The 24,699-nt window shown below is 40.3% G+C and overlaps 1 protein-coding gene across 1 annotated transcript in view; it reads left to right on the plus strand.

The window, feature by feature from the left end:
• The window catches only part of LOC114599337 (complement receptor type 1-like), a 100,966-nt gene that overhangs the window by 33,820 nt on the left and 42,447 nt on the right, over nucleotides 1-24,699 (plus strand). The window contains exons 9-19 of the mRNA XM_077928130.1: nucleotides 3,117-3,213; nucleotides 4,883-4,968; nucleotides 6,910-7,107; nucleotides 9,372-9,554; nucleotides 9,654-9,704; nucleotides 12,251-12,322; nucleotides 13,121-13,156; nucleotides 13,421-13,465; nucleotides 16,806-16,835; nucleotides 17,961-18,036; nucleotides 21,125-21,203. Of these exons, the coding sequence (XP_077784256.1) occupies nucleotides 3,117-3,213; nucleotides 4,883-4,968; nucleotides 6,910-7,107; nucleotides 9,372-9,554; nucleotides 9,654-9,704; nucleotides 12,251-12,322; nucleotides 13,121-13,156; nucleotides 13,421-13,465; nucleotides 16,806-16,835; nucleotides 17,961-18,036; nucleotides 21,125-21,203 (953 nt within the window). The remainder of the gene's footprint in view (nucleotides 1-3,116; nucleotides 3,214-4,882; nucleotides 4,969-6,909; nucleotides 7,108-9,371; nucleotides 9,555-9,653; nucleotides 9,705-12,250; nucleotides 12,323-13,120; nucleotides 13,157-13,420; nucleotides 13,466-16,805; nucleotides 16,836-17,960; nucleotides 18,037-21,124; nucleotides 21,204-24,699) is intronic.

Below are 24,699 nucleotides of genomic sequence, written 5' to 3' on the forward strand. Positions count from 1 at the left end.
TTTCCTATTTAATTTCTCCAAGTCTCCAAGTACCAGAGTTTTCCTCATAAAAGCAAAAAATTAACCAGTAGTTAATAGTTGGTTCACCTCAGTTTCACAGCCCAAAGCTGTGAGAGACATCGGCAGCAACGCCAGACTTGTGGGAATTCCTGGCCTATGAAGGACTTGTATCTGGCTGCTTTAGCACCCATTTCCAGGCCAGGAGATTCAGCAGCAGAGTGGTTGTCAGAACATCTGAGAATGGGGGTTAAACCTATATAGCTCTTGGCCCTGTCCTAGTGAGTCTTCTCTGTTTTATTGTATTTTTATATTAAATATATAGTAAGCTGCCTTGGACAATAATTAGCTGTAAATTAATAGTGAATAGAAATTGTATTAGGCAGCTGCTTATAGCAACCTCTTTCCTAAGACATTTAAACTGGACCTGAAGGTTGAACTAGCTTCTTTAGCTGGATGCTTTAGCTGAGATTCCTGCATTGCAGGAGGTTCAGCTAGGTGACCCTTGGAGTCCCTTCCGACTCTACAATTCTGTGATTCTTACGATATCATGATGGTGAGAGGTGTCAGCTGTGACAGCTGTTTTCCTGAAGCGGGTGGGAAGGATCTTGTGTATTTAGCATTTTGGAGGTCCTCAACATAAAATAATGACTAGATGCTGCCCCAGCCTGATTTTCCCCCCACCATGGCTGGAGACGTAAAATTTCTGAAAAGCTGAAGGAATTGGGGGGGGGGGGCTGACATTCTAGGCATGAGGTGGACTGACTGGAAAATATGCACGATATTTTCTTATTGGATCTGACTTCATTATTTTAAGAATATAAGTGCACAATAGCCTAGTAGGCACACAAAAGTACTGTACTTAAAAGTACTGTACTTAACTGCCCTGTCATATTCATATGAAGGCTGGTAGATCAATTTAATTAATTAATTAAAGTATAACTGTTAAATTTATTTGAACAAAATGCCTTAATTTTAACCATTTGAGATAAACACAAGGGTATGGAAGCAGTATTACAACTTTGTAGTCAACAAAAGAGAATTTTTAATTATCTCAGGTGTCTTCTTTTTTGATACTAGACAGTGTCAGCACTAACAAAACTTAGAACATCTATTTGCCAGAGGTGACAAAAGGATAAGCGTACAATAAGGGAAGAAATGATCTTTCAGCTGCTTATAAATGACGGAGAAAAGAAACAACCCTAAAGGCCGGATGCAGCCAACGGATGACCTTATTATGAAAAACCAATAAAACTGGATACCTGTTAGAGAAGATAGTGTTTTCAAGAGCGTTTCCTGACTGTCTCTATTTTGCAGGTGGGATCCAATCTAATACCCACAAATTCAGCCAGCACAGTGTATTTGGTGCCTTTGTGCAGCAAACCTGCTGCTTTTAAAAAATAGGCTTCTTGCCGTAAAGTGTGTGACAGGAAAGTGCACTGAAGATTGTGGTATAACAGTTTTTAGACACAATGTTGTATAACCTCTCTACACACATAAAAAAAGCATGAATGCTCTAACAGGTCATCTGGAAATGACCATGGTTCCTGTAGTGTTGTTGGCATCCATCTGTCTCAAGACATGTGAGCAGCACCCAAATGACCTCCTAGGGATGCAAGCTTGGGTGGTGTGTAAGGATGTGCTGGGGAGCTCAGACCAGAAGACGTTTGGTCTCTTTTTTTGTAAAAAAATTTAATTAAATTTTCCACACACACCCCAAATTACATTATAACATATATCATAATTCACCAATCCCAAATTATCCCTCCCCTCCCCCCGACTTCCCTCAAGCTCCTTTTTCTAGTTTATTTTCAACATCAAATCCTGCTTATTTCCTTTTCATTCATTTTTTATATTTAATCTTATAATTTATATAAATTTTGTTATTTGTAAATGTTTACTCAAAACCTGCTAATGAGTCCAATTCTTTGCATTGTTTCAGTAGATAAACTGAAAATGGTTCCCAATCTTCTTTAAAGGATTCTTTGTCCTTATTTCTTAGTCTGTCAGTTTTCCAATTTCGGCATATTCTGTAAGTCTTTCTTGCCATTCTTCTTTCGTTGGTATTTTATCGCTTTTCCATCTTTGTGCCAATAACATCCTTGCCACAGTTGTAGCATACATAAAAAGTCTATGTTTCCCCTTTGGCAAATCTTGACCTAAAATTCCTAGCAAAAAGGCTTCTGGGATTTTAACAAAAGTTACTTTAAACGTTTTTTTCATTTCATTATATATCATTTCCCAATAATTTTTAACTATTTTACAGTTCCACCATAAATGATGAAATGTGCCTTCCTTCTCTACACTTCCAACACGTATTGGAGCTTGATCTATACATTTTTGCCATTTTCATTGGAGTAATATACCAACAGTAAATCATTTTCATATAATTCTCTTTTATTAATATACAGTCAATAAATTTCAAATTTACTCTCCATAATTTCTCCCAGTCCTCTAATTGTATCTTGTGCCCACTTAATCATTGTGAATTTCACCTCCTAATCTTTGGTCTCCCATTCTAATAAAATACTATGCATCTTTTTTTAATAGTTTAAAATTTTCATCTTCAATTTCTTTCTGGAATCTAGATACTGTATAACAAAAACCTTTCTTGTTATCTTCTTTAAATATCTGATTTAATTTTTGATATTGCAACCAATCTTGAACATGTTCTCTTATTTCATCAAAATCTTTTAAGTTTCAATTTTCTTTCTTTCTCCTCTAACAATTCTCTATGTGTAGGCCAGACTTTTTCCTCTATTTATTTTTTTGACTATTATTATTTCTATTGGCCCACTTTTGGCCTCATTAATGTGGTCCAAAGGAAAGCGGAGCAATTTGTTTGGCACCAGCTTGGCTGCAGGAGGCTTACAAGGCGCCATCCAACCGTCTTAGGGACTCTGCTCTATATAGGATTTACTCCTTAGCCTTTTCTTCTCCTGAAGATTTCCTGCAATGCAGCGGAGGTTTAGGATCAGAGCTTTCCTTCTCCTACTTGGGCTACCTTCGAAGGTTGAGGAGCCCCATCTGTCCCTAATCTGTCTATAGGATACCCTTTAAAAAATATATGAATGAATCAAGGTTGCATGTGCTAATGCTTGTTCTGATTTTTCTTTTAGGAAGGCTATGTCCTGCTATAACTCTTGAGAATGGCAGAATAATAAAAGCAACAGACTTGCGACTAGGTGATGAAATAACTCTAGGCTGTAATGAGGGGTGAGTTTTAAGTCAACGTTTGTAACACCTTGCTTTGTTTAAAACTCCTGGGAGGGGTTGGTGACAGACACATATTAACTGCTACCATATTAAGCATTACTGTACTCTTAAAAATCAGCTCTATCTTATAATTATAATCATGGGTGTCCACAGAGAGGGTATGGAGGGGAGTAAATGCTCCAAATAAATTAATAAAGAGGGAACAGATCTACTGTTTCTGGTTGATTTTACTACCTAAGCAGTGGCAATTTGTATTCAGATTTTTCATTTTGTTTCCAGGCAGCCCTCTGTTTATGCACATTCAATATGGGAGCAACTGTGTATATGCACATTGCGCCGAACCTGGAAGTGACCTGCAAAAACATCATAAAGATGTCACTGAAACATCATGGGGTGGAGCAGGGTGTTTGCAGGTTTTTTCCAATGGGTTTTAATTAAACATGATTTAACCAGTATGCACAGTGCTTTGGAACGTAACCCCGGTTAAACAGGGCTGCCCATAATTCTCATTTGGCAGAACCGCTGTCTTTCTATGGTTGGACGGCATCTGAATGTCTTTCCAATCGCTACTGAAATCCTCAATTCTTTCCCTGTTTCCATTTGCTCCTTGCAGCCCTTAAGTGATTGCACTGCTGCTACAAGCCACTTCACAGCTCACTTCACAGAAAAACAATATGCCAGAATAGCACCATTACCATTAGATAATAATAATAATAATAATAATAATAATAATAATAATAATTTATTATTAGACTACACTTCAGGGTTGTCATGTATTACTCTAACTTTTCCCTTTCTCCAGCAAAATAGCAAAATAGATATAAGAATATGTTGCAGGGCTTGTTTAACCCACACTTTTGCAGTCACAGTCCTGCCCCTTGCAATATGGTAAAATAATGATGGGTTTTACAGATAGTTGTGTTGGTAATGTGATTTTTTTTAATGGTAATCAAAGGTGGGGACTCGCATAGTTTTAATGAAATACTACATGTTTAAAAGATAATGAATTCCTGCCTTTACTGCTCCCCTTTGTTTTTAAGGTGACATTCCACTCCCCATCATAGCGCAGTGCAAAACCCTCATTAGATACCTGAATTGCATTTCAAGTAGTCCATATTGACCTGAGGAAGTGCACTATAATGAAATTAGAAAGCCCAGGCTCTCTTATGAAAGCACTACAGCCTATCATCCAAGCTATCAAGGTTTTTATGTTGGTATGACTTTATCTGGGCACTCTTTTTTAAAAAAGAAATAATTCTGTATTGTAAAGTGAAGTGAATTGCTAGGTTGTTTCAACTTAGACTGACAGCAACCAGAGACAAGACTTTTCAGTTGCAGTACCCCATCTATGGAATCCTCTCTTCAGGAAACTTCTCCTGACCATATTTTTGTAACATTTCAGCAACAACAGAGACTTTTTACTTGGACTTATTACTTGAACAGATTTTAATACTACTGCTGTTAATATTCATACTGCTGTGTTGTTTCTTTCTGCTTTTGTACTGGTGGTGGTTGGTTCCATTATTTTCTTTTTGTGACAACTAGCAGAATTGTGACACTGTAGGGGAGAGTATAGTCTAAATAAGGTATATGTACTGGCTAAGATATATCCTCTAACTGCACACCTACACCCTTTGCACTAAAATATAAGGTTTCTCTTTCCCTTTAGGTACAGAATAATAGGCCAAAAGACTCTTCGTTGTTCCCTTATAGACAGCAAAGTTGTTTGGAATAGAGATCTTCCACTTTGCCAACGTAAGATGATTTGTTAATTCTAGCTTATTAAGGTTAATCTCAATGTGTTATAGTGTGGCTCTGTTTATTGCAAGTGTGCAAGTGTCCTCAACCAATATGTAAACTCAGGATACTTTCTGATCTTGTTCCAGATACTCACCATAATTGTTGTTTCCAACCAGCTGGCTGTATTTCTAGCTTTCCCCAGAGCAGGAAATTTGTGCAATGAAATACAGTGGTACCTCGCAAGACGGAAAACTCGCAAGAAGAAAGAGTTTTCCGTTTTTCGAGGTGCTTCGCCCTTGTCCCCCCCCCCCAGCCTTCAGAAGAGGTCGGGGGACAGAGGAGAGAGGAGTTAGACGCATAAGATATTAGAGCAGGGAACCTCTGCCATTCCTTGCAAATGGGTATGTTTCATCAAGAACCCTACACAGCCTGTTCATTAAGCAACTTTTCAGTGTTCCTAGAAACAGAAAGGATTTGTCCCTCTCAATCTAGTATTTAAGTTTTAGTGGAAGTAATGGAAGCAACTTTGCTTCATTACCATTATTCAGAGAGGATCTGAGGGAATAAAGCAGTGTATATAGAACATCCACACATTGGTGAAAGGGGTTAGTTTGAGGACCTCCAGAAGATCCTCTTCTCTGTGGTGATCTTGTATAGGGAGGTAGAGAACCATCCCTGGAGGAAAAGTGGGATAATAATAATAATAATAATAATAATAATAATAATAATAATAATTATTTATTATTTATACCCCGCCCATCTGGCTGAGTTTCCCCAGCCACTCTGGGCGGCTCCCAATCAAGTATTAAAAACAATACAGCGTTAAATAGTAAAAACTTCCCTGAACAGGGCTGCTTTAAGCAGATTAAAGAAGTAAAAAATTATTAGACTTTAACATATTCCATTTTTTTAAACCTATTTTTCTTGGGCTCACCTTTTTGCTTGGGTGTTTAAAACTTAACAATGGCCTGTGAGGAGTCTGAATTTGCGTCATTCACTGGTTGCCCCATATCATTTTGGGGGACCTATCTTCTTCTGGAGTTAGTATTCCACATGTGTGTGGATTGAGGAGGAATTGGCCGGATTATGTACCTTGATTACTGGAAGCCTCCTGAAACATCATTTAACTTTTCAGCTGAAACAGTTCCTTCTTGGCAACTTTGCATAGCTTTCAAGTGGCTTTGCCGGGTAGGAATGTTCTCTCCTCCTTCCAGTGGTTTTCAGGGGTTCAGGCTTTGTTATTTCTCTGTGTTCAGCTGTGAAGACAGCCTTGTCTACATTGACATACACGGGGAGAAATAAAGGCTGTACCCCGGGTAATAGTGAGGAAGCTGAGGATAGTGGAATCCCTACACAAGGGGCCACAAGGACCATCCTGGGGAGCGGGGGTTCCTGCTCAACTGTTTTCAGAGGACAGCTTTTATTCCCTGGTTTTACTGCCTCCATAAATTTCCGTGAAGAAAATAAAGCCCACTGTAAAAATAAAAACTGGGAGGAAGTTTTCTCCATCAAGGAACCTAGGGGCAACAGAGTTTTTGGTTGTGGGTTGCCTTTGTGTGTGTGTGTGTGTGTGTGTGTGTGTGTGTGCGCGCGCGCTATTTATTCCCCCCCCCTTCAACAGCTTTCTTGATAACTCTTTTTTCCATAGCAGTCCCTGCTCTGAAGTTGGCATGGGGGCTTTGGTTGCTTCCCCTGTGTATATTTAGTGGCAACCTGCTTCACAGAAGACCCAGTTTGCTTTGGAGGTGGTGGAAATAGCTTCACAACAGCCCACTGTTTCAATGTTTGGCTGTCATCCAAAATGGATGCATATGCCTATAATAAGTATCAAATGATTACTTTATAAAATGATACATCTTTTCAGTGAAAATAAATTTAGTCCAAATATCCCCCCTAATAGGGATGCTCTTGCAATTGTAGTCTAACTGAACTGTTAATGTTGCTTCTGCTTCCCAGGAATCCCCTGTTTCCCCCCTCCTGACATTGCCAATGGCGAACACACTGGCAGAGGTTTCCATGAGTTTGACCATGGCACAGCAATAACATATACCTGTAACCCTACTTTCTCCCTTATTGGAAGCCCAACCATTACGTGTTCAACTGCTGCAGATGGTAGAAATGGAGAGTGGCGTCCAGCTGCACCTGAATGTAAAGGTGATGGAAATTTATGTTTAGTAGCTTCCTTGTGATACGTTAATGTAAATAAAGTTCTTGCTAGAATGAGCTATATTTGTAAGCTGCTGCTGTTATTCAGCCTCTGAGGTTTTCAGTGGGATTGAGATGCAGTATGAGATGTGCAATAGCATTGCCCCCTCAATGAGTAGCTTGTTTTAACCTGAGTCATTTTGAGGGAAGCTTATGGCCTGATCCAGTCAAGGATAGCCACTATTAAGTCACATTGAAAACAAAAAAACTTAGATTTAGTTGTGAGTAATTTATTCCATTGAGGGACACGGGTGGTGCTGTGAGTTAAACCACAGAGTCTAGGGCTTGCTGATCAGAAGGTCGGCGGTTCGAATCCCTGCAACAGGGTGAGCTCCCGTTGCTCGGTCCCTGCTCCTGCCCACCTAGCAGTTCGAAAGCACGTCAAAGTGCAAGTAGATAAATAGGTACCGCTCTGGCGGGAAGGTAAACGGCGTTTCCGTGTGCTGCTCTGGTTCGCCAGAAGTGGCTTAGTCATGCTGGCCACATGACCCGGAAGCTGTATGCCAGCTCCCTCGGCCAATAAAGCGAGATGAGCGCCACAACCCCAGAGTCAGACACTACTGGACCTAATGGTCAGGGGTCCCTTTACCTTTACCTAATTTCATTCCATTAGTTTCATTTGGACTTAAGCATTACTACCTTTAGCAGGAATGGGTTGTTGTGCTCAGAGTACAATGAATAATCAAAATAATATAAATTTCCTGCAATACATGGAGGGAAGAGTATTAAGTAGTAATTGCTATTCTTTGCTGGGTTTTCTTCCTTTCTTTTTTTTGGCTGTCCATATTCCATGGGCTTTTTGTGTGTTATCTATACTAAACAAAAATGCTTTGAGAAGAAATCAGTAATCACTAAAATACGTAATAACCTAATGTTACCTCTTAGTATAGAGGCATAACACTATACTGTATGCTGCATTTCAGCTTCATAGAAAATGACTTGCATATGTGAGTTGCTTTTTTAAGAACAATACTCTGTAGGTAGAAATTGTCAAGTATACCTTGGTGAAATCATTTCAGCAGATGGTCTGTGAGCCAATCAATGATGTAGTCACATTGCTGAAACTAAGCAGATTTGGGTCAGATCTGGGTCAGTTCAGTGCCCAGATGGAAGGAAGGCAGGTTATAAATGTACTAAACAAATAAACACACCCTTTAACATCCAAATCTGAGGCACTGTGTAACCTGGTCCAAAGTTACAGAGGGCTTTAAATAGTTCTTAGCAATCTCTAGAAAGCCGTCCTTGAAGTGTGACCCAGACTATTTTATGGAATTGTAATAGTATAATTGCAGGGACAGTGTTACTGTTTTTAGAGGTTAGTCTTTTGAGTATAATCTGATTTTATCACTTTAATAGTTTCTGTCTTTGAAGCAGTTTATAGACCTGTCAAATAAATAATGTAATATAATGAAGATTATATATTTTTATTCAATCAGTTACAGTGGAACCTCTACTTACGGGCATAATCCGTTCCAGAGGTCTATCCACTGGTCGAAACGGTACGCAAGAAGAAGCGTATTGTGCGCATGCGCATTTGGCGGTAGCACGCTTCTGCGCATGCGCAGACGGCAGCAGCCACTTCTGTGCACACGCAGGTGGCAGAAGCCGCTTCCGTGCATGCGCGAATCATGGCAAATCCGGTTTGTAAAAACTTGGAACGTCTGTGAGACAAAAGGTATGTAAGTCAAGGTTCCACTGTAGTTGTTTAAATCCACAATAAGTGGAATCCTCTTTTGTGTCCACTTTCAATTTGGAATATGCAGATTCTGTTTAAAAAAAAAACATTTTGCCAAATTTGGGTGGTTCTTGGTTGTTTGCAAGTATAAAGTCCCTGCTGCTTCTTTGGTGGAGACATTGGCCTGGTCTGCATAGAAGCCACTGTTTAACAAGTCATAAGTAAAGTGCGAATTATCTCACAGATAATGCAAACCATTGCTTGCTTTTCCAGTTTGCTTTCTTTTCCAGTCTCTCTTCCATTGTGTCTTTGCAGTTTGGTGAGTGTCTGAGATGGGGTGGCCAAACAAACCACAGTTAAGAAAAGGGTGCTGCACCCACATGTAATGCCAATCCACAGTTAAAACAAAGTGGAGTTTAAACACAAACAACTTCAGACTGTGGTTTGCTGGCAGTAAATGAACCATAGTTAAATCATTGTGCATAACCCATAGGTTAATTAACAAGTATCTTTTAAAATGCTGCTCATCTCTTTTCAGTTGTCAGCTGCCGTAGACCCTCTATTGAGAATGGAGGATTGACAACTACATTTCGACCTACATATGAATATAATAATATTATAATGTATGTTTGTGAACGTGGATACACTCTGGTGGGCAGCGACAGTAGTAAATGTGGGGCTGACAACGTATGGCATCCTCCTCCTCCAAAATGTCTCAAGGGTAAGTATTACAAGGGCTCCTTGAGTGGAAAAGCGGGGTATTGTGTTGCACTTTAATGCAGAACATCCATATTTCTTTGCCTCCTCTCTTTTCTTGCAGGTATTTTCACCACTGTTGGTCCAGGTCATGGAAATACAACTTCTAACACAGGTGAATTAGAAAAAATGGGACTTCACTCTCTCAATTTTCAGTTTGTTTGTTTTTTATCTTGGGTCAACTGCTTCAGCTGCAAAGTGAAGTAAGCCATCCCGCATGATCAAATCAGGAGTTCAAAAATTTCCAAAGCATTTATATTTTCTGTTTTAATTGAACAATATTTAATTATTAAAATCTTTGTAAGTGGTTTACCAAAAATATACATTAACTGGGGCTGTGCCCTTATTTGTGTAGCTCGCCAGCACCATGTGCCTACCTTTCAGACACTACCTATCTCCCGCATGCTCCCAGCTCCTTACATTCTGCAGTGGCATCTGGTGAGGCAGTATGGGTGGGGCTTTGTTGCTTTCCTGACTTCTCAGGTCACAGTCAAGATCAGGTAGAGTGAGGCGCAGGTGTCTGGTGGATCTCTTTGGAGCTTGTTTCTCCAGTAAGCAGCAACCAGCCCGTGGTATTGAGAAGTGGCTTTCCCCTTTCACTACCCACTCCACATGCTTGGGTGACCAACTCACTCACTGTGCTAGCTTGGGCTGCCTGCCACCAATGGGCAGAAGGTCAAAAGCCAGAAGCATTTTCTCTCCTTCACCCTCCCCACCTTAGCCCAGAGAAGAAAGCCTGTAGTTTTGAAATACAGGTTTCCTTCTCTCCAGATTGGTAGCAATGTGGACCTAGCAGCTGCAACTTCCTGGGCAGCTTGCTTGCTTTGCTCACTCCACCAGCCTGTTCAGACATTTCTTTCCACCCACTGCTAGTGATGAGGGTAGTAATGGTCATGTGCTCCGCTCGCTTGAGGCTTTCCCCATCCTGTTTAAACTTGACTGCTCATGTGCACTTGGACACCAGCCCAATGATGTACAAGTACAAATAAAGTGTTATAGAGAAGGTACAGATAAAATCTGATGTTAAAAACAAATTGGTCTATGAAAAATTCAAAATACAAATAAGATCAGCAGTTTAAAAAATATGCATGTTAACTTTCTAAAGCTTATTCCACAGACAATATGAGAAAAACCTGTTTGTGTGAATCTCATTAATGGCACCCCATACAGAATTTTCTGACTATTAATTTTGAAAGAAGGCATAAATGCATTAGTAGTCAGCACCTGAGAGTGAAAGTGAAAACTTGAAACTGGTAAACAATTCCTTTTTACTCTCATGGAATTAGATTTATTATGGAAATTATGTACTGCTCCTCAAGAGAAATTTATAGGTCTGTTTGTGTGTTTGGTCATAGTGTCTTGAGCTCAAAGTGCAAAGATGCAGAGGGAGATAGAAATGCCTATACAATTTAAATCATTGCTCCACCTATGTGGTTTGGTGTGCTCTGAGTAGCAACAGCTTTTCAAAGGCTTTTTTGGAGTAAATACTTTTCTCAGTCCTGATACACAGTGTCCTTTAGTTGGGAGGCTATGATGGGCCTTAAAAACAGACAAAACTGAAGGTTTTGATGCCGTAGGTTCTCAGTAATATGTAGGCTGCCTAGTAGACATTAAAGTTAAAAGCTTGCAGACAGAAATTAGATTTTAAAATAATAAAATTGAGAATGAGTATATGGCAGGTCCTCTACAATATCGAGTTGTTGGTCTCCAGATGATGTTGGACTCATAAGTCATATCTTTTATCATGCTACTTCTGATAGAAGTTGAAGGGCTGCATTTTCCACATTCTTGCTGTAAACTAGCAGTGTAAAACCTCCAGCCCAGGGGCCTAATTAGGCCTGCTAGGCCTCTCCATTGGGTTACAAGACACTGTTGGCCAAGCCACACTCTCCTGCCCTACACTTCACATCATATATGATGTGAAGGGTGGGGCAAGTAAAGATGCAGCTGGGCCAAAAAGGGGTTTGCAGCTTTGGAGGTTAACATGCTTCAGGACAAGCTTCTGCTGTTGGGCACCTGCATAGCATCGCTTGTGGCTTTTTGCAAGCCCTGAGAATCAGTTGATCAGCGGTCCTTGCAGAGACCATTGCTTTAAAGCCCCAATGATTAGCAAGTTTGACTACCTTTCACACTTGGCCTTTGACTGGCCCACTGATTGGATCCAGTTTCCCACATCTGATGTAAATGAATCCTTGTGAACTGTGCTGGCTTCATTGGTGGTGGTAGCAATCTGGAAATTTCTCCCTTTCATTCCACCCCTCCTTCTGCATGTCAGTGGCTGCTGCCTGGGATGCTTGCTTGCTCCACTCCTCTTACTCCGCTGGACTGCTCAAATGTTTCTCTCCTTCATTCTTTCACCCCTACCCACACACTGCTAGTAGTGGTTGCAACAGCAACAGTTGCTTCCTTTGCTTACTTAAAATCTGATGTTATAAACAAGCCAGCTTTAAAAAAAAATCAAATTATGAAGTAGCATCAGCAGTTTTAAAATATATATACATTTTAACTTCCTAAAGCTGATTCCAAAGACTGAGACCATTGAGGAGCTGGTGTCCTGAGACCATATGGCACCCCATATGGATTTTTCTGACTCCTGATTTTGAAAGGGCATAAATGGAGAGCTGTCAGTACTTGAATGTTGATATCAGTCTCTTTACACAGCTGGTCCAGGAACGGGGGGAGGAGGAGGAGGAGCAGGAGGAGGAGGAGGTAACACCCTGGACCCTGGAATTGGTAAACGTTTGCTTTTCACTGTTATTGGTGGGTACATTTTAAAAAGTGGGGAGTGAGCAAGAATTGAGCTTACGGATAGAACCAGAGTGGAGGAAATGGACTCTTGAAAATATTTACTGCTGATAAGTCAGCAGAGAGAGGATTAATTTTATCAGAAGAATATCATGAGGAGACTTGGGTACATGGTAGTGCAGTAGTCGTTTTGAAACACTGGAATTGCACACCATAAGAAGAACCTGCAACAGAATGTTGTGGTTTGTGGCCTTCCTTCTGAAAAGACTGCATGTTCAGAATTTAGCAAGCTATTTCCCATGTTATGTTTTTCTTTTCCAGCAGTCACTCTATTCAACAGCTACTTGGCTCCCTCAGTTCTCATTAGTCTATTTTGAAGGGTTTCCTCTTTAGGTTTTGTTTCTCCAAGCATGCCAGTATCTCTGTTGTTTCTCAGTGGATGTTCTGACTGCAGTTACAGCCCACGCTCAATAATCTGAGTTTGCTTTTAAGAGTGATTAAGGCAAACAGGGTGGTAGAAGTTCAGTGATAGTGCTAGGCAAAACTGAAATGAAAAAATGTCATTAGGAAAGCTAATGTACAGGAAATTGTGAGAATATGTCTTGTGGAAGAAGTGGAAACATTTGTTCTATTTTATAATTAAATGTAAATTTTATAAAGAGAACAATTGTTCCTTAGGCTTTTAATGCTTCTTAGGAGCTCAGATGCCTTCTGACTGCTTAGTCAAATGTAATCCAACTCCCAAGTTCACTACTTCTTAAAAATGCTGAATTTTCCTTTGGACAGCTTCAACAGCAGACAATCACTCAGGATTTTTTGGGGGTAAATGCTTTGAGTTTTTTCTTCCGTTTAGTTCTTTGTGGGGCCGTTTGCTGGTTTGCATGCTAGAAGGTCCCTTAGGAATGCCTGGCTTTATGTGAATTGTGTAATTTATGGAATGTTTTTTCTGTGCATCAAGGCATTTTTTTTATTGTGTAGGAAATTCTGGCAAAGCTTTCCAGTTTCCTTTGCTTTTCTTTAAAATTTTCTATACTGCTTTTCATGAATTCCAAAGCCAGTGTTTTATAAACTCCCTCTTTTGCATAGGATCTACACACAGTCCAGAGACAAAGCCGCCCAAAGATGACACAGGTAAAACTGAAAGGTGGTAGTGACAGCAAATTAATCAGCTTTTTTTTAGATTAGCTATTGCGCTTCTATTGCAGGGTGTGGCAGCTTTTCTAACACAAGAAATTCTGAGCTGAGAATGGGAACATTCCATTTGAGAAGGCAAGGTGACGTAGGGGAGGATTCCTAGTCTTGTGAATTATTCCAGGAATGTTTCTTACTCAGTCCTTACTAATCAGCTTGTTAGGCGGTGGCAGAATGAGGAAGGAAGGATTCTGCGTGTTAGACTCCAGTGACACATCTCTGTATAATCTCTGTGGCCTTGGTGTCTCTTCCTTGTAGTTCTGAAGGTGAGGGGAAAGCTCATATTTGCTGCTTAGTATCTGGGGACACTGTTTGGCAAACAAGTACCCATAAGAACATAGGAAGTTGCCTTCTACACAGATAGTTGGTCCATCTAGCTCAGTAATGTCAACACTGCCTGGTAGTTCTCCAGGTTTTCAGACACAGGTTTTCAGACACATTCTGAGCTCTGCCTAGAGATGCTGGGCATCGAACCTAGAACCTTCTGCATGCAGGACAGGTGTACTACCATTTAACTGTGGCCCTTGCCCTTTAGATTTCTCTCCTTAGTATAATGTGGAAAGGATTAAGCTGGGGTAAAAATAGTTTGTTTTCTGAAACTGAGTATTTCTCTTGAGGCTTGCATACCATAAAGTTCAACTTGCATATAATCCTCAACTGAATATATCACCATGGTTGGCTTGTTGTCCCATGAATTCCCAGTGCAGTTCTGGAATTAAGTTTGACTTTGATTAAATCCATTAATTGTTCTCTTCAGTTCTGTAACTCACTGTAGCTAGGCATGATGATGGCTGCACTCCAAAAGCCCAAGCAATGTGTTTCCTAGGTTTTGTGTGCTGTCCTGGTACAAGTGATTCATGGGCTGTGCCAGTGGGCTTCTTCTCATTATCAAGAAGAGGATTTCTGAGAAGGCTGTAGCATATTAAAAAAAAACCCCTGAAATAAGAGAATGTTGTCTTTTAGACAAATGTTGACAAACAATAACAATGGTGTTTCAACAAGCCCTGTGCTTGTTAAAGCAGAGACAGTCTCAAATGTGGTTTTGGACAAGCCCAGGGACTTAAATACCTATGCTAAGGCCCTCTGACTGGGGATTTATGCCATCCAATATATGCCCAGCCATAAGGCTTTCTAAAATGGTCATTAGGTCAATGGGCAGGGCATATCTTCAGTTTAGTTTTTGCCTCAGGGTATGAGGGTGGCCTAGGGACGCGGGTGGCGCTGTGGGTTAAACCACAGAGCCTAGGACTTGCCGATCAGAAGGTCGGCGGTTCAAATCCCTGTGACGGGGTGAGCTCCTGTTGCTCGGTCCCTGCTCCTGCCAACCTAGCAGTTCAAAAGCATGTCAGAGTGCAAGTAGATAAATAGGTACCGCTCCGGCGGGAAGGTAAACAGCGTTTCCGTGTGCTGCTCTGGTTCGCCAGAAGCAGCTTAGTCATGCTGGCCACATGACCCGGAAGCTGTATGCCAGCTCCCTCGGCCAATAAAGCGAGATGAGTGCCGCAACCCCAGAATCGGTCACGGCTGGACCTAATAGTCAGGGGTCCCTTTACCTTTACTTTATGAGGGTGGCCTGAATATTTGGGGAGCGGGTTCATATTACCCCATTGTCATGGTCACACCATTTTCATATGACCTACTATCAGAGAGTGATGGAACCTGGAGCTTTTTCCTGAATGCTCTGGGGCATTTTGTAGCTGACAGTTCCACCGAAAGCTGACAGTTCCACCGAAGCCATGGTCTCCCAATAGAATGGTGAGATGAAATGGGTGGTGAACATGCTCACCCCCAAATTTCCTCGTCGTGGAACCAGGGTGGCTCCTTGGTAGTCTGGGGAACTTTGGGCTATGGAACAAGGTTTCATGAAGACTAGAGCACAAGTGGTGCAATTCTTGCTCCAAAGCTAACCAAACACTGCTTAATGGTTGCAGTCACAGAGTCCAGAGAGAAGCATTGGAAGTGTGTTTTTGGGCTTCCTGCCACGTGTGCTATTGGGTGCCACAGGAACCTATTTCATCCATAATGCTATTCAGTATCTATATGAAGCTGCTGGGAGTGGTCATTAGGGGTTGGAGCAGGCAAGGTGCCAGCACTATAATCATGACGCTCACCTCTGTTTCTCTATAACATCTGAATCAGTACCTTTATGCAGTAGTGGGATGGGTGAGGGATAATAAACATATGTTCAATCCTGGCAAGATTCAGTACTGTGAGTGAATTGTTCCTTTGTCTGAGAAACTGATCAGTTGCCTGCCCTTGATGGGGTAGCATTCCCCCTGAAGGAGCAGGTATGCAATCTGCAGATGCTTCTGAATCCAGCTTTGTCACTGGAGGGCCAGGTAGCTTCAGTGGCTAGAAGTGCTTTTTAATCAGCTATACTTGGTATGGCAGCTATGAATATTTGTGGCCCTGGTGAGCTTGACCACAGTAATTCAGGCAGTGGCGAGTTGAAATTGGATTATTGCAATGCACTCTCTATGGGTCTTCCCTTGTGCTTGATATGGGAACTACAGGTAGTTCAGAGTGCTGCAGCATGGTTGCTGACAGAAGTGAGACTCTCATCTCTACTCAGAAATCCTATTTGCTGCCCTAACCTAACCCTTATATGCCTACTCAACCTCTTTAATCTGTGGAACTGGCACTGTTACAGGTGCCACATAATATTCATTCCACACCTGTAAGAAATATTTTAACATGAAAACACCTATACTTTGGAACTCCCTGCATATTGACATCTGTCACTATACATCTTTTGGGATCTGCTTAAAACACTTTTGCTTAGGCAAGATTAATTTGGCATGTTACCTATTTTTAACTGCCTTTTATTGATAATTTTAATGTTGTTGTTTTTTTGGTAAACCACTTAAAGGTTTTATTACCACCAAAATAGTATATAATAGTATATATATGTTGTGTATAAATTTATGTATATAACTACATAACTGTCTTGTGACCTAAACTGCTAGTCTCCTCCCCTGCACTGGTCTGCCACCCAGGACTTTTAAGTGAGAACCCCATTTCGGTTTTCAGCTGGATCAATTGGATTTCTTATTAATTATAATTATTTATCAGCTAGATAAATGCTTCTAATTAATAATTAGAACATTCAGTCTTCCATTGTCTACTGGAGCAGATTATCTTCAGTTATTAGTTGAACCTTTAATAATGCTTTAATGTACTATATTTTATTCAGAGTGTGTGCGACAAATGCAAATGCGGTGAGAGAGCTAGAATCTGTCACCCTCACATAACATCTAACTTTCTTTTTCTTCCATTTTAGCACCTAACCACTCCTCAGGAGTTATTATTGGTAAGTAATTACAGAATGAGGTACAATCCCTCATTGATTTGCTGCTCTTCATTCTCCAAAGCCTGGAGTTCAGCACCCATTGTACATTATTGCCTGGTGGAAATGTGTGTGTTCCTTCCTTTTTCTCTCCAGTTTGTGGTTTAAATGTTGAAGACTCCTACTTGAATAAAAAATTTGATTCTTTTGCGAGAATTCTTAGGGTGCAGACAAATATACTTTCTTCCAGGTTCTAGTGTATTTTTGTTTGTTTGTTTGTTTGTTTGTTTTATTTCCTCCACTACCTTTGCTTCTGTAATGAACATAGCTGGCTCCAAATCCAGCACAGATTTCCTCCATATTGTGGCTTTTAATGTTCCAGCTTCTGGGCATGGTTGGTGCTTTAAAAATTTTTCAAGAGAAAAGGTGTTTTGAGCTGGACACATTGCTTGGGTTGAGGAGTTGCTCTCTGATTGTCATTAGGGCCGTTCAGTTTGCACAGCTAACATCTAGGAACAGGAATAACTTGTTTCTAAAACCAATCTCTGAGGAACACTGCATATCCGCCCGAAAAGGAGTGAGTGCAGATGTACAGTGGACTTGCTGCTCAAGGTATGTATGTGTCTAGAGACTTTCTGTGTCCTGTAACACTTGAACTCATCCACATGAGTGGCTTCAATGTCCATTGAACATTACAAGGTAGCAACTTGTCTGGTGACTTGTTCATACTATTTCATGGACTAATTAAAGTTGTTTAAATCTTGCATAGTTTAATAAGCCACATATTTCTAGGATTCCTGGCTTCACTATGAAGTCTGATATTGGATTCAAAGTACAAATAGTGGAAACAAATGGAAGTGGTCAAACACTGAAAGCACAGCTTTTTATGTTCTTCATGTGCAAAACAAACTGACAGGTTGTTCTCATTGATTTTAATAGTTTGTCTATCTTTTGTTAAGTCTGCAGTAGGATTTGGGTCCTGTTTGGGGGTTGTTGTCTCAAACCTATTTTGAAGCTACAGATGTGATTACATTTCAGTCTTTATTTAGGACTGGGGCAGTTTTTTCTTGAACAGAAAAAAAACCTATTACTTTGCCTTGTTAATCATTACTACAGTATATCACTGGATTTCTTCTTCTTCCCTTCAAGGATCTGTGGTGGCTGTTATATTGGGGATTTGTCTTATTGCTGCAGGTTGGAAATACAGATCTTGCTTTATAAAGGGGTGAGTCAGCTCAGGAGAAGCCGTATCTAATTCTTTGTAGCTTCGTTTGTGGCGGTGTGAGCTAATATACGCTTCTTGGCTTCACTTTGCCTTCTATTCACTTACACTTTCCGTATAAATGTGCTTGGTGTTCAGAAAGGGCTTTAGTATTTTTATTATTTATTTATTTGGTGAACAGTTGCACTAATATGGCAGCACAGAATAAACAGTAACAACTAAAACACAATAATTTTTCTAGAATGGCTAGTCAGTATTTTATCCCATTTCCACCATTGGTGTTCTGAAGTGACAGAAATGCTCTGTCTCAATTTACCAAAGCAGACTTGACAATGAATATTCTGGCACTAAAGATCCTGCAAGCTCCTATTAAATTAAGTCATCAAACACTCTGCTCTAATCTACAGATGTTGGAACCGTCAAGGGTACTTGCTGTTTGTGATTTTTACTTTCAGACACAGTAAGAAAATGGATTTGTTGAACAATCCCGCCTGAAGCCAGTAGATTTTTTCTGGAAGAATCTAGGCCGGTCCTGCAATCTAAGCCAACAATTTGCAGCAATAATTTATTCTGAACATTTATCTTGCATGACCTTTCTATTTTTGTGTCCAGGACTGTCCATTTTTGTTGTAGCATTGTATACCTGATTTTACTATTTTAATATGATGCATGTATGTATGCAGACAGGTTCACTTAAATTTGTGAACACTAATTGAGGTATTTCTGTAGATTAATACAATAATTATTTATTAGTTTTGAATAGTCATTGCAATAATTTCTGTAACAGATTGTTCACATGTCTTTTAAGTCTTTAAGATATTCTGAGATTCAGTTTTGATACTAGAGAATACTGATTTTTTTGTCAAAGGCAAGAGATCTTTTGGATTCAGAGGCAGTAAGAATACCAGTGGAGAGAAGTTCGGTGATTTTATTAAGTGACAGGCTAAATACAAAATACTAATCGGTGAAAAAGACTTTCAGCAGAGTAATATAACATAAGCAAGACCAGATATTTCCCCATTCATTTGTTGGGAGCCCCAGGGAGAGACCCTTTCTGGCCAACATGCAGGACCCAGCTGGTCTGGGCCTATGTCAAATCTCAAAACTTATGTTTGCATCTGGGAGATTTATGTACTCTAAATTCTTCGTAGCTGTGTACTTATTGGCATAATGTCCAAAGCCCTCAAACCTGCTTTGGAAGTTGTTATTTAGAAGGCGTGAGGGATACGATAAGCAAATGGACAAGGCCAGCATAATTAACCTTGGGGTCCTGCTGTAGCTGTAATACTTCTGGCAGGCGCTTGACCTTCAGACAGTGACTCCTGCCCCATTCTGCAGACACCTAACCTTGGAATAGTCAAAGCAATAAAGCAAACAATGCAGGCATGGAGGAATGATTGTACCAACCAACCTACCTCCTCAAAATACATCTTCCAGTGTGGGTTTCCCCAACACTGATATAACCTCATACTCATGATTATGGGAAATATAAATATAATCTATTGTTGGGACTGCCAACTAATTGCACCTTAATGTGCATACCAGTAGAAGGCCTAGATGTGTAGTTCTGCACAAATACTTGTTAAGGAATTGGGGGGGGGGGACCCATGGCGTTGTGTTGCAATGGGTCTTAGTTTGATTTTTGAGCAACTCAAAAATCATATTATATTTACTTTGAGAATGTTTAAGCCCATTAATGGCATCTTACCTGCTTGAAGCTGTTCATGTTTATAGTTTTCTATTGAATATTGAGCATCTCTGCCTCATTTTAAATGTATTGTAAAGTACAATATTGCCAAGCCTTTCCAGTGCTAAATATAGTCATCCTACTATATGTGCTGAGTAAGCTTCTCAATCTTAGTCAAACAACCTAGAGATTATTCTTTGAATAACATGTTTTGTGTTTGAAGATTCTCTTTTTAGAGCGATCTAGTGGGTTTGTGGGAAAGCGTTTTACATTTCTTTCTCATGATTGTTAAATGTCAAACTGTGAGCAGGCATTAATTAAAGCACAGAAATGGGAAGGACATTGGAATCACCTGTGTGGGTCAGGGACATTATTCTGGCTCATGGGTTCCCTTTTCCCCAACTCACCCTCTTTCTTTTCTGTCTCAACTGATCAACCAGTCAAATATTTTCAGCTGCTAGGATGTTTTGTCCTGAAGTCAAGAATGTTTTTATGTAGATGGTAACCTGTATTTTTAAATAGTTAATTGTGGTGTTATATGACAGCAAAGGACTCTTCTTCCACAGTGTGTAGCAAATAGTGCACCCTGCCTGGGCACAGACACTTCTTAAACATCATTTAGCAATAGCTACTCCAGCTGTGAATTATAACTATAGTCACATTTAAATACATGAGTGTTACAGGTGTGTGAGAGAACTACCAATACTCTTCACTAGTGGAAATAAAGTGGTAAGTGAGAAGCTTGGTGCATGTACCTGGCCTCCTGGCGGCCAGGTGTATAGTGCTGTTCCTCATCACCAACCACTCCTAGTGGAAGCATTTCAGTGAGAAATTTTATTTTGTAGGTCACATGACATCCACACAGTTATTCCCACAACTTGTAATCGCTTTATGCAGAGAAATAGACAAAAGTAAATTCATTCTTGCTGGTAAACAAAAGGCAGTACTCCTTGATTACAGAAGCTCCATTGCTGACACTTGTCCAAGTTTCCCACATGGACAGTGGTGCCTGTGGAATGTTCATTCAAGGGCAGATTCTACAAGGAATGTTAGAAGTGACCATTTTTCTATACTGTACTTAGGCTGTCTCTCTCTCTCTCTTATATCTGTTGTGTTTATATAATCCTAATTCTCTTTATCTGTTTTACTTCTAATATCCTGCAGTTGTTAACAGTCCGTGTATTACTTCTGCTTCTATAGCTTCCAGAACTAATTTTCTTTCCTAAGAAGTAACAGTATGGCCGCTTCTTCAATGTAAAAGTTGCTTTCAAAATGTCAATAGCATGCAGTGGAATGCTGATGTATTTGTGTGTTGCTTTTTCCTTCCTGACAGGAAGACTAAACAGATTGATGATTCAAACATATCAAAATCAATCAAAAATATTTGTAACTTTTTTTTTACAGAAAAGCTGACCCTTCTTCTTGCAATGCTGAGTCTTACCGTGCAGTTGCCACTCACACAGAAATAGGATTGGAACCCAAAGCCTCCTGATTGCAGTAGAGCTGTGCTCCAGTAAGCTTCCAGCTGATAATTAATTCCCAACAGTTCTTATTTTGAGAACTGGAAATGAGAATTGAATGAAGATCTGCATGGAAAAAGCCAAAGCAATTTTCATTAAAAACTGGGCATCCAGGTTATTCAGCTACTTGAAGCATGAAGCAGTATTGGGCCCCAAGAAAACTCTGTTCATTTGCACTTATTGTTTTTGCATAGAACTGGCTTGCAACTTCCTTTGCAGAATGTGTTTTAAAGTGCCTCAATCAAATACAGAACCAAGAAGAACTTATTACAGTTTGTTTCCTAGAATCTTGTTCATCGCTTGAAGGGGAGGGACAAGTAAAGCTGTTAATATTTACCAAACATTTGACTTCCACAAGCCTTTCTCATGAAGAATTGTAAAAGTTGTCTTGATTTCCTTACATGATCTTAAAAAGTGTGAACAAAAGTAACAAGTGCCTAATTGAAAATACTCGTTTTCTTTTTGATATATTTTCATAGGCAAACAAAATCCTCTGTGTACTTAACCAAAAAATCAAGGGTCACGTTTACAACAGCTTAATTTCAGTGGAAACAAGTAAAATGATTCTCCTGTTAAGATCAATGTGAGTGAAAAGTGCAGTGCTTCTGATGGTTTGAACTATAGTTTGTTACAGTCATGAAGGTAACTTGTTTGTTATATGCTATTTTAAAATTTTATGTTGAATTGTGCACTTCTTCTGTTTAAATTGATTAACTATGTAGTATGTATACAGAGAGAAAAATTGTTTCTCTTAGAATGTGTGCAAATAAACTAAAATATTGAATAAAAGGCACTATCATTGGTATCTCCCAAGAGATAAGAGGAAACTGGTGATGCAGTGCAGCTTGTGTTGATACGGCTAATAGCACATAGCTGTTTCGAATCTGTTTCTCACCATGCAGAGATGCACAATGCAGTGAAAATAGATGTTTGTGGCAAAAACTTCCTGGTAACTTCCTTTACAGCACCCAGACAAGCATTCTGTGCACACATTTTAACTTTGCGCAAAGTATCATGAGATGGTGCCTTGGCTATAAGTACGGTATGTGTTCTTAGCATCTCAAAGTGGGCCATGTGCTGTTCAGTGTTGCTCCTTTAATTTTGAGTGTTGAATGTGATGGACACGTGTTAACTGGCTGAAATAAAAGTACATACCTTTTTTTAAAGGTCATTTGGTTATGGTAGCTACAATGAGCAATACTAAACATGGCCTTCCTTGTAATAGTGAGACTTGCATTGTTTGTAACTAATTTATCCATATTCCCTGCTGTGGAAAATGGCATCTGTATAGCGGCTTTGTTAATATGTGCATTAATTGAAATGTAATTGGCAGCTGACTGTAGAAATTTATTTTAAGTTGGCAGGTTTTTTATGTAAAAACCGTTAGAACTCAAAGTAGCTGAAGCTTTCCAGATAATTTTGGACCACAACTCCCATCAGCCTCGCAAACATGAATGTTTAACTTTGAGCTTGTCTGTGGCCACCCAGTCCTTCATGCATAGTAAGTCCGTGTGCCTCTGAGCCTCTAGTTAGCTCTGCTACTACAATAAAAGCAGGAATAATAGTTCTGTTATCCCCTGCAATCACTGAAGTGTTGCGTACCATACTAGGTCCTGTCTTCTGCAGCAGGTGATTAGCAGGAGATGCAATTATATGTGCACTCTGCAGTTGCATGTGCATTGGTACTGCAAATCCCTTTCTGTGTTATGTATTTCATACACTGAGAACACTTCAGTGCAGGAAATGCTGTAAAAGGTTACAGAAGGGAACTGCTTGCTCACATATCTGAGTGTGTAAACATATGCTGGGAAGCCACAACTGGCTAAAGCTTTCCAAACTGGAATATGGACACAGGAATGGGATAAAGGAAAGGAAAACTCATGTCTGAATCCACTATCAATTTTTCTTTAATTTTTTAATTGTAAATGGCATGTACCATTAGTTAAGAACAGTTTCTGTCTGGTGGTGTACTTCTGTTTTGAGTAAGCTCAGTGCCTTACTTGCTAGGCAAATCCCATGAGTAGAATTTGCAGTGCAAAGCAAACAACTGAATTCAGACCGTAGATTTATGGTAAGCAGTAAAATGCAGTGCTTACTAATCAGCTTGGAAAGTAGGCAAAAATCCCAGCCCCTGGAATCACATAGCTGTTGGTAAGAGGTGCATTTTAAGGTGCCAAATAGTAAAACTTCATCCTAGCATAACTCATCCTAATCTTCCAATTTCAGTATTTCCCAGGACAATAGGGGTGCTAATTCTAAAAGCCAGTGACTATGCCAGCCTTTTTGCTGTCCAAAGGCAGCAGCTCAGCCTTAATGTAATACAGTTTTTTGTATCTTCTTGAAAGAAATAGAGGCTGAGCTGAGGACAGTTTTCAGCAGTGGCACTATAGTAACTGTAAGATAGGTTTGGAGGTAGGATGGCCAGAACCAGTGCATAATTTCTCAAAAGAGAATCTCATCAACTTAACCCTTTCTATTTGCTATGTTCAAACTGAAACCAGACTCTGGGCTAATGTCCGCAAGGACTTACACAATGCTTTTAAGTGCTGAGAAAGACTGGGAAGCCTTTTATATAGTTCTCTGTCAAGCTTCCTTTGGGTTTTTTCTGTGAAAGCCCCATTTATTTGCCTGCTGCTGCTGCTTCCTCTTCTGCATTTATTTATATATCCCTATTGGGTTCAGCAACTTCTCATTCATTGCTGTGACCTGAGTGAGAGCTATGCTTGCATGCATGCTTCCCTTATTATGGGGCTTGATGGAACTTCTGGCCATTACTTTGGAAGATCAAGGTGAGAAGTTGGGAATTGGGACTCTTTATGTCTAGCTTCTGTACTTCTCCTTTCCCATCCTTTTTTGCGGGGAGAGGCTCCCTTTCCCATGGAATGTGGCAAAAGTTGGTGCTGCCTGAGTTGTCAATACATTTTTGTTCCGCTTCTGTTGGGAGAAAGGAACTTAAGGAAGGGTCATCGGCAGTTAAAAGGGATTTCATGAGGGTAGCTAATGGGGAGGGATGGCTCCTAATCCTTGCTGTGTATTGTTTGTTGTTGGTTGGCATCCATCTGTCTCAGAAGACAATGGAGGAGTGTGCCTTTGGGAGTGAAGTCAAACCATTGGAAGGCTACAGTGCCTGTTGTAGCTGTAGAGGCTGATACAGGAGAGACATGTTGTGTTGCAGCTGGGGCAGATGAAGGTGTCCAGTTGTTGTGCTGCTGCAGGTGCACCATGGCATTTCTTCTCTCCGCACTCCTCCCAGCGGTCATTCTTCCACCGGTCACTGCTATGGATGCACAACCTGACTGTGTGTCTCCAGCACTGTGGTCGTCTGCAAGGGATTCCCATGAGGGGCTGATGTTGCCTGCCTTCATGTCATATTTGTAACACAGAGCTGGTCTGCCAACAGGCCTGGTACCTGAAGTCAGCTCCCTGTAGAGCACGTCCTTCAGGTTTCCTGCCATCTTC

This window comes from Podarcis muralis, chromosome 5, assembly GCF_964188315.1.
Source record: "Podarcis muralis chromosome 5, rPodMur119.hap1.1, whole genome shotgun sequence".
Lineage (NCBI taxonomy): Eukaryota > Metazoa > Chordata > Lepidosauria > Squamata > Lacertidae > Podarcis > Podarcis muralis.